The sequence below is a fragment of the Tachyglossus aculeatus genome, chromosome X1 (assembly GCF_015852505.1).
Source record: "Tachyglossus aculeatus isolate mTacAcu1 chromosome X1, mTacAcu1.pri, whole genome shotgun sequence".
In the NCBI taxonomy this organism is placed as follows: Eukaryota; Metazoa; Chordata; class Mammalia; order Monotremata; family Tachyglossidae; genus Tachyglossus; species Tachyglossus aculeatus.
The window spans coordinates 119,053,268-119,063,425 of NC_052101.1; the positions used below are offsets into that span (position 1 = coordinate 119,053,268).

At 48.1% G+C, this 10,158-nt stretch overlaps 1 protein-coding gene across 1 annotated transcript; it reads left to right on the forward strand.

Annotated features, from left to right (window-relative positions):
• The first annotated feature begins 3,104 nt into the window (after window positions 1–3,104).
• F2RL3 (F2R like thrombin or trypsin receptor 3) lies at window positions 3,105–10,158 on the forward strand. The gene is made up of 3 exons (XM_038771888.1): window positions 3,105–3,195; window positions 8,114–9,220; window positions 10,085–10,158. Exons 1-2 carry the CDS (start codon window positions 3,105–3,107, stop codon window positions 9,172–9,174), a joined length of 1,152 nt encoding a protein of 383 aa, XP_038627816.1. The 3' UTR covers window positions 9,175–9,220; window positions 10,085–10,158.

Here is a 10,158-nt window from a genome sequence, read left to right on the forward strand (position 1 = left end):
CTGGAGAGACCAAGGATACCCCCACACACACTGACGCCTCTCCCAGCCCCACCATCCCCCAACTACTTAATCCACTGTTACTTTTACTGTTCACCGGCTGGACTGGCTCTAGAATTTTGTTGTCTGTGATCTTTCAGCGTGGCTTAATGGAAAGAGCATGGGCTTGGGAGTCAGAGGTCGTGTGTTCTAATCCCACCTCTGCCACTTGTCAGCTGTGTGACTTTGGACAAGTCACTTCACTTCTCTGTGCTGCAGTGACCTCATCTGGAAAATGGGGATTAAGACTGTGAGCCCCGTGCAGGACAACCTGATTACCTTGTATCTACCCCAGCACTTAGAACCAGTGCTTGGTACATAGTAAGCACTTAACAAATACCAACATTATTATTATTATTATCCCGTGAAGAGTTCGTACGTGACGCTGATAGAAATGGTCAATAAATTGGATGGAGCATCTATGCTTGTGTGTTAAGGGTATGGGGATGTTCCAGATGTCATAACCTTAGAGAACGTTGGACAAAACTACTCTGTAGACCTTCAGTTTTGTCTGGGGCTGCCATCATAAAACTCTATTTGGCTAAAGGATGAGCTGGCGTTCTTTCTATCTCCTTATCTATCGTTGCATCATTGGCAGTGTGCTGCCTAGGTGACAGAATTATGTGTCAGCATTTAGCTCTGAGTGGCCATTATAGATTTTTATTGTTATTATTATTATTAATAATAATAATAATAATAATATTTGTTAAGCACTTACCATGTGCCAAGCACTGTTCTAAGTGCTGGGGTAGATACAAGGTTATCAGGTTGTCCCACGTGGGGCTCACAGTCTCAATCCCCATTTTATGGATGAGGGAACTGAGGCACCGAGAAGTGAAGTGACTTGCCCAAAGTCATACAGCTGACAAGTGGTGGAGTCAGGATTAAAACCCATGACCTCTGACTCCCAAGCCCGGGCTCTTTCCACTAAGCCATGCTATTTCTCTTTAGTCGTGTGCCCGCTGATACAGCGCTTCAGGTTTCTTTAGACTTATTGCTGGTCTGCAATATTTTACGGATTGAGTGAAATCGTTTCCAATCATTTGAAAATCTTTTATGGTTTGTGTGCCTTTAGGGTCGCTAGGACTTCAGGAGCTGCTCAAAGTCTGTTGAGTTGGAAGAGTTTCCCAGAGGAGCGGAAGCATATTCTAACACCTGCGTGCGGGTCTCTTGTTGTAATCGTCCAGCATAGCTGCGCAGAATAAATTAAATAGGCCCCAGACTCACTACACACCCCTCCTTTGCTCCATTGGTTGTGGGGAATGGATCCCATAAGTCACCCTCGGGTCTGACCATAATCTCAGAATCTTAATGAGATTTTCAGAATGGTCAGATTAAAGTGTTAAACTCTTTTCTTGATGATGATGATTATGGTATTTGTTAAATGCTTATTTTGTGTCAGGCACTAAACAAAGTGCTGGGGTGGATACAAGCAAATTGGGTTGGACATAGTCCCTATCCCACATGGGGTTCACAGGCACAATCCCCCTTTTACAGATGAGGAAACTGAGGCACAGAGAAGTGAAGCAATTTGCCCACAGTCACCCAACAGACAAGTGGCAGGGCTGGGACTAGAACCCAGGTCCTTCTGAACCCCAGATCTGGTCTCTATCCATTTGGCCACACCACTTCTCTAGAGTACAATGCAACAGAGTTGGTAGACAAATTCCCTTTCCATAACAAGCTTACGGTCAAGAGAAGCATATAGTCTAAATATTCTTTACTAGAGGAACAAGGATCTTTCTGGATTCGTGGCTGACTGTAGAGCCCTGGATCTCTTCCACGACGACATCCTACCATGTGTTAGGCATGTTCTTTTAACTTGATTTGCTGAGGATAGGAATGAAATAAGTGCTAAAGTTAACACGACTAGGGGTTGTGAATTAAGTGACACAGAGATGGGATTTTAGGAGGGCTTTGAAGACCAAGAGAGCTACCATCTGGGAGATTTAAAGTGAGAGAGAGTGCCAGCACAAGTGAGGGGTTGGAGACAGGAGAGTTGGAGGTGAGGTAGCATTAGGTGAGCCTCAGAGGAGCCAAGAGCACAAGCTTAGGGAGTAACCGGAGAAGAGAGTCAATATGGAAGATGGAGAAAATTGGTGAAGAGGCTCGAGGGACGACTGTGAGGAGTTTGGGTTTGATATCCGTCAATGGTATTTATTGAGCATTTACTGTGTGCAGAGCACTGTACTAATGCTTGGGAAAGTACAACACGACAGAGTTGGTAGACGCGATCCCTGCCCGCAAGGAACTTGCAGTCATCAGGGGGAGAGAGACATGAAAATAGAGAGACATGAGCTGAGCGACACTTTAAGAAGAGGATCCTGTAGTGGCATGTAGGATAGAATGAAGAGGGGAGAGGCTGGAAACAGGGAGACAAGTGAGGTGTCCCTGCTGATGGCCTTGGGGTCCTCTGATGGCCACAGAGGTCTTTCTTGTGGCAGTGGGCCCTGGGCAAATAGCCATTTTGGCAATGGATAAAATATCCCTGCCATTTAGGAATGGGTGTTTGTGATGGGGATACGGAAATGGTCATTTCCTGTTTGAATTTGTTTGCTAAAATTCAACCAAAGTGACTTTGTTCATTCATTCATTCATTCATTCAATTGCATTTATTAAGCACTTACTGTGTGCAGAGCACTGTACTAAGCGCTTGGGAAGTACAAGTTGGCAACATATAGAGACGGTTCCTACCCAACAGTGGGCTTTGTTGTCCACCCCCAAGGGATTATAGGAAGTATAAAGACTTTTGGTGCCTTCAAGCTGCCACCCGACGCACTCTGGTAGAAGGCTTTGTTGGAAGGCCAATTCCCAATCTTCACTGTCCTCCAGCCTGATCGTGGCCAATGAGTTTGGAGCCCACCTCCTCCTCCCTGCCTCCATGAGGTGGCCTTTTCGATGTATCTAAATTACGGTTTGTTTCCCCTCAGGAAATGCCTTTGGTCTCCAGCCTACTGTTTCTGATAGTTTGGAGCTGTAGCAGGAAATGCCTAGTCACCGCTTGTAATGTTAATATCCTTCTCTGAGAGATTGGGAGCATTATACCCCGCTCCAACTTGGCTAACATCATGGGTACTAGCTGGGCCAGACACCTTCTCTACCAAGTTATTCTCTGGACCTGCCTCATGGAGACCTGCTTCTTGGAAGACTATGATTACGGTGAGTACGTCATTTCGGGGCTGGAAGAAAAACCTTTCATTTTTTTATTTTGAAGTGAGTCTTCGGGCTGTGCCTTGGGGAAATCCTGGAGTATGACTGCTATTGACAGTTGATTTCCCTGAGGGCGCTTGTTGCTCTCTTCATATCTGGCTCACATCCCCCTTGGTAGAGACCCAGAGGGGGAAATGATTCGACCAGGGTGGTGACCAGTGGAAATCGGGGGTAGAAGAGCATGGAACATTGATCCAGTTTCCTGCCCTATCCCTTAAGACCTCACCTCCTCTTCCTTGGGGAAGAGAAGTGTCTTTCAGGACAATGAATTTTGGCGATACATATGCATAAGCCTTTGTCTAACTGCTGTACCTGGGGGGGCTTTTTCTAAGCCAGAGAAGGGTTGGGAGCTTCCCCACCCCACTCCTCCAGAAGAGTGCTAAGGTCGGGGTGATGGTGAGGGTTTGGGGGTGTTGGGGGAATCCATTGATGATGTCATTTTTCTAGTCTGACAGGCTCAGATAGCAAAGAGAATCTTATCAGCAAGACTGCTGAGCCCCCGCTCCGGTTTCAGGAGCATGCGTTTCTGGGCTAGTGTTCGTGGAACAACAGGGGCAAGTGGCAGGCAAAATCAATTCCTCAACTCTACTCTTTTTAGTATTTTTCATCCTACCCCGCTCACCCTGTCCGATCGTGCTGGCTTCATCCCTGACCACAGGCTGTCTGAAAAGTTGTTTGATTTTTTTTCTCCTGGAATTTGATCCATAGTGGCGGCAAGTGGAGCAAGGAGATGTGGGGAACAGATGCAGGTGCCTTCGAAACCAAAAACCCAAACTCTTCCTTCCTCCTTTTTCCTCTCTTCCAAATCTCCTTTCTTCCTCCGTACCCCACCGCTTGCTGTAGCACGTAGCGTACTCACACCTGTCACCTTTGCTTCCACTCCTTCAACTCACTCCTAGACTGTCTACAATTTGGTTTTCATACCTTCACTGAGATAGTTCTCTTCAAGGTTGCCCATGATCTCCTTCTCGCCAAACCTAATGGACTCTACTCCATCCTCATCCTCCTCGACCTCGTGACTGCCTTTGACACTGAAGAGCACGCCTTGCTCCTAGAAGCACTTCTAACCATTGTTTCCTCTGACACAACCCTCTCCTCCTTCTCCTCCTACCTCTCTGGCCTATTCTTCTCAGTCCCTTGGCAGGCCCCTCCTCGGCCTTCCACCCTCTAACTGTAGGCGTCCCCCTAGGCTCAGTTCTGGGTGTCCTTCTATTCTCCATCACTCTCTTGGGCAGCTCATTTGCTCCCATGGCTTCAACTACCATCTCTTTGCAGATGACTCCCAAATCCACTTACTCGCCCTGTCCTCTCTCCTTCTCTGCATTTTTCCTAAAACTTCATGCTATGCAGGTCAAAAGACTCCTATGGTATTCTGTTCCTCTCTGTACCAAGCAAAAACTCCTGACCATCATCTTTAAGACACTCAATCAGCTCCCCTTCCCCAAGTATCCTCGCTCCTCATCTTAGCTCACATGCTTTGTTCCTCTCATGCCAACCTATTCACTGTGCCTCATTTTCATCTCTCTCGCCGTCAACCTCATGGCCTCTTTTTTGCCTGGAATTCCCTCCCCTTTCATACATGGCAGACCACTGTTCTCCCCATCTTCAATGCCCTCCGGGAGGCCTTCCCTGATTAATCTCTCATCTCCCCCCCCCCCCCACCCCCAACTGCCATTTCAGCATTTCTGCATCATCTAAACATATGGGTACTTACCCCACCTTGCCCAACGCACTTATTCCCATGTCTTTACACTCTACTGCTTCCTCCTACCTGTATTTTATTTTAGAGTTTGCCTCCCAGCTAAATGGTAATCTTGAGGGTAGGGATTGTGTCTGCTAATTCTACTGTACTTGTCCAAGAGCTTGATACAATGGTTCTGCACAGAGTAAGACTTCATCGAATAAGACTGATTGATTGATTAATTAATTAAACGGGAGCCCATGAGAACCACCCACCCTGAAGCCAATAGACCTGGAACAATCTTTCCACTTGTTATTTGCCATTCCAATCTATCTCCCACAGATGCCAAAGCACTTGAAAAATCTCATCTTCTGGAGTAGTTCAAGTAATAATAACAATATTTGTGGTATTGGTTAAGTGCTTACTACGTTCTGGGCACTGTACTAAGCACCAGGATGGATACAAGAAAACCGGGTTGGACACAGTCCCTGTCCCACGTGGGGCTCACAGTCCCAATCCCCATTTTACAGATGAGGTAACTGAGGCCTAGAGAAGTGAAGTGACTTGCCCAAGGTCACACAGCAGACAATTGGTGGAACTGGGATTAGAGCCCATAACCTTCTGACTCCCAGGCCCATGCTCTAGCCACTACACCATGCTGCATCTATATAATAATGATGGCATTTGTTAAGTGCTTACTATGTGCAGAGCACTGTTCTAAGCGCTGGGGGGATACAAGGTGATCAAGTTGCCCCGTGTGGGGCTCACAATCTTAATCCCCATTTTACAAATGAGGGAACTGAGGCTCAGAGAAGTTAAGTGACTTGCCCAAGGTCACACAGCAGTCATGTGGTGGAGTTGGGATTCGAACCCATGACCTCTTACTCCAAAGCCCGTGCTCTTTCCATTGAGCCACGCTGCTTCTCTAATATCTATATACTGGGCTCTACCCTGACTGATCCTTTAAGTACCCATCCTGAGCCCCATCCTGGGTTCCATAGAATCCCAGTGTCCTAGCAGACAGGTGGGCAACAAGCCAGATATGTCCTTTCTCCATTTGTTTGGGCTTTTTTTTAACAGAAGAACCTGAATGTTGTCTACCTCACCTTGCTGATTTCCTACTATGACCCAGCCTGCACACTGCATTCCTCTAACATCAACCAACTTACTGCTCCTTCAGCTCGTCTGTCCCGTAACTGACCCATTGTCCACATCCTCCCTCTGGCCTGGAGCTCCCTTCCCCTCCTTTTATGACAAAAGACCACTCTCCCGACCTTCAGAGCCCTGCTAAAATCACATCTCCTCCAAGAGGCCTTCCCCAACTAAGCCTTTATTTCCCCCACTCTCTGTCCCTGCTGTGTCATCTATGCACTTGAACCTGCAGCAGTTAAACAGTGGATATTCACCCCACCTTCAGCCCCACAGCACTTATGTACTTAGAGCACTTAGAGAAGCATGTAGCCTAGTGGATACAGTTCCGGGCCTGGGAGTCAGAAGGACCTGATTTCTAATCCCGGCTCTGTCTCTTGTCTGTTGTGTGACCTTGGGCAAGCTGCTTCACTTCTCTGAGCCTCAGTTACCTCATCTGTGATATGGGGAGTGAGACTGAGATCCCTTTGTGGGACAGGGTCTGTGTCCAACCTGATTATCTCGTATCTACTCCAGCACTTAGTACAGTGCTTGGCACATAGTAAGCACTTAACAAATATCACAATTATTATTATTATTATTATTATTACTTATGCTCTAGACTGTGAGTTTGTGAATGGCAGGGAAGGTGTCTCCTACTTCTGTTGTATTGTACCCTCCCAAGTGCTTAATACAGTGCTGTGCACATAGTAAGCTTTCAATAAATACCACTGATGGATTGATGTCCATTATCCGTAATTTATTGTAATGTCTGCCTCCCCTTCTAGATTGGAAGCTCCTAGTGGGCAGGGAACATGTCTACCAACTCTGTTGTTTGGTGCTTTCCGGCTCTGCCACTTGTCTGCTGTGTGACCTTGGGCAAGTCACTTCTTCTCTGTGCTTCAGTTCCCTCATCTGTCAGATGGGGTTTAAGACTGTGAGCCACATGTGGGACAGAGATTGTGTCCAACCTGATTTGCTTGTATCTACCCAGCCCCTAGTACAGTGCCTGACATATAGTAAGCGCTTAACAAATGCCACAATTATTATTATTATTACTCTCCCACACACTTAACACAGTGCTCTGCACACAGTTAGTGCTCAGTAATCTCCACTGATTAATTGAGCCTTCCCTCTTGGAGCAGCTGTCTTCCTACTGCCTCAAACCTTCCACCCCATGACAGTCTTTATTGCTCGTCCTCTCCTGGCATGCCCTTCCCAGAAGCCAACCGCTCCTTCCATCGCCTCAGACTCACTCACTTCACTCCTGTTTCCAAGGTCCAGCAACATTCCTTTGCTCCTCCATCAACCTGCCCAGCAGGAAACTGGTTCCAGCCAGGATTGAGAAATGAAGGCAGGGAGACATCCTTCATCATCTGGGATGTCTGGCTGAAAGCAAGATTACATGGTTTATGCCAGGTTTATGGTGACCAGATATTTGTTTTTCCAATGAATCTGGTAGTTTTTCATATAAAAGAGAAGTGGCATGGTCTAATGGATAGTGCATGGGCCTGGGAGCCAGAAGGACCTGGGTTTTAATCCCGGCTCCACCACTTGTCCGCGGCGTGAACTTGAGTGAGTGACTTCACTTCTTTGGTCCTCAGTTACCTCATATCCTCAGTTACCTCATATGTAAAATGTGGATTAAGACTAGGAGCCCTTTGTGGGTTGGGGACTGTGACCAGCCTGACTATCTTGTATCTACTCCAGCTTTTAGTACAGTGCCTGGCACATAGCAAGTGTTTAACAAATACCACTGAAATAAATAAATAAACAAACAAATAAATAAATATGTATTTTTTGGGTTACATTCCTTGAGCTCTCCCCTTAGGTCGATTAGATGCACCCCCCTAGACTGTGAGCCCATTGTTGGGTAGGGATCGTCGGTGCTCTGCACACAGTAAGCGCTCAATAAATACTCCTGAATGGATGAATAAGCTTGTTAGGGGCAGGGAGTGTTTCTACTAATTCTGTTGTACTCGCCCAAGAGCTCAGTACAGTGCCCTGCACAGGAGGCCTGGACCATGTTGTTAACCTGTGACTGTGCTTCCGTTCCAGATGAAAAAGACCAGTCTGCCAACGAGACGGCCGACGGGACCCAGGGTCTACTGTGCCCTCGGAGTTTCCCTGGAGTGGAAGTTGGTCCGAACATGTTGTGCATCAGGAACGGTTCCAAGGACAACCTGCTCGGCAAGGTCACTACAAATCTCATATCCTCCGTCTACACTGCCATCTTCTTGGTGGGGCTGCCAGCCAATGGACTGGCTCTCTGGCTGCTGGCTACCAAGATCCAGCGACTGGCTTCCACCATTTTCTTGATGAACCTCGCGGCGGCTGACCTGCTCCTGGTCCTGGTGCTTCCCTTCAAGATCTCCTATTACTTCCTGGGTCACAACTGGCTCTTCGGGGAAGGCATGTGCCGCCTCACAACAGCCTTTTTCTATGGCAACATGTACTGCTCGGTGCTGCTGCTCACCTGCATCAGCCTGGACAGATACCTGGCTATCGTCCACCCCTTCTTCTCCCGCTCCTTCCGGAGCCCGAACTTTGCCACCTGTGTCTGCGTGGCTGTCTGGCTTCTGGCGGTTGCCTTCACATTGCCCCTCACCCTCCGGCAGCAGTCGTACCAGCTGCACAGCACTGACCTCATCCTGTGCCATGATGTCCTCCCTCAGGAGGAGCTGGCCTCCTACTACTTGCCGGTTTTTGGGTGCCTGATAGTGCTGGGTTTCTTCTTGCCCCTGCTGGTCATCCTGTTCAGCTACTGCTCCGTGATCTGGGTCTTGGCGGCCAACGGAGAGAAGTACTCCCATGCCATCAAGCTCACAGTCCTAGTGCTGGCCTCCATCCTCCTGTTCTTCACCCCCAGTAATGCCCTCCTGCTGTTACACTATTCCTATACCAAGTTCGAGGACCTCTATATCTGGTACATGCTGAGCCTGGCTTTTAGCACCTTCAACAGCTGCGTTGATCCGTTCATCTACTACTATGTGTCCGAGGAATTCAGGGGCAAAGTGAGGAGGCACATTTTCCTTCAGGACAAGAGCACGGTGACCCTTCTGAAAGCCTCTAAGGAAACCACCCCCGGAACCCGCACCCAGTCGGTGTCTTTGGTGTAAGGGCCTCTGGCTGCGTCCCTTCCGCTGGCCTGGACCCCAGGCCTTGGTGAGACCTTGCCATAAGCAATCGCTCGATCCATCGTATTTACTGAGCACTAACTGTGTGCAGAGCACTGTACTAAGCGCTGGGGAGAGAACAATACAACAGACATGTTCCCTGCCCGCAATGGGCTTACAGTCTGGAGGGGGAGGCAGACATTAACATACAAAAATAAATTACGGATATGTTCATAAGTGCTGTGGGGCTGGTGGTGGGGGGGGGTGGCGAATAAAGGGAGCAAGCCAGGGTGACACAGAAGGGAGAAACGGAAAAGAGGGCTTAGTTGGGGAAGGCCTCTTGGAGGAGATGTGCCTTCAATAAGACTTTGAAGCGGCAGGGAGAGTAATCGTCTGTTAAATATGAAGGAGGGCGTTTCTGGTCAGAGGCAGGATGCGGGCAAGAGGTTGGCAATGAGACAGATGAGATCGAGGAACAGCGAGAAAGTTGGCATTAAAGGAGTGAAGTGTGCGGGTTGGGTTGTAGTAGGAGAGTAAGGCGGTGAGGAAGGAGGGGGCAAGGTGATCGAGTGCTTTAAAGTCGATGGTAAGGAGTTTCTCTGTGTTGCAGTGGTGGAAGGGCTACCACTGGAGGTTCTTGAGGAGAGGGGAAACGTGGATTGAATGTTTTTTGTAGAAAAATGATCCGGACAGGAGAGTGAAGTATGGACTGGAGTGGGGAGAGACAGGAGGCAGGAAGGTCAGCAAGGAGGCTGATGCTGTAATCAAAGTGGGATAGGATAAGTGCTTGAATTAACAAGGCAGCGGTTTGATGGAGAGGAAAGGATGGCTTTTAGTGATAATGTGGCGGTTGAACCAAAGGGACTCAGGGATAGACTCTAAAATTCTTTCCTGCCCTCTGCTTCTGTTCTAGTGAGAAATGAGCAGTGTCTTCTGGAAATGTTCCCCCATCATTCAGGGATGTCAGCTCCTGAGAGGACTGGATGC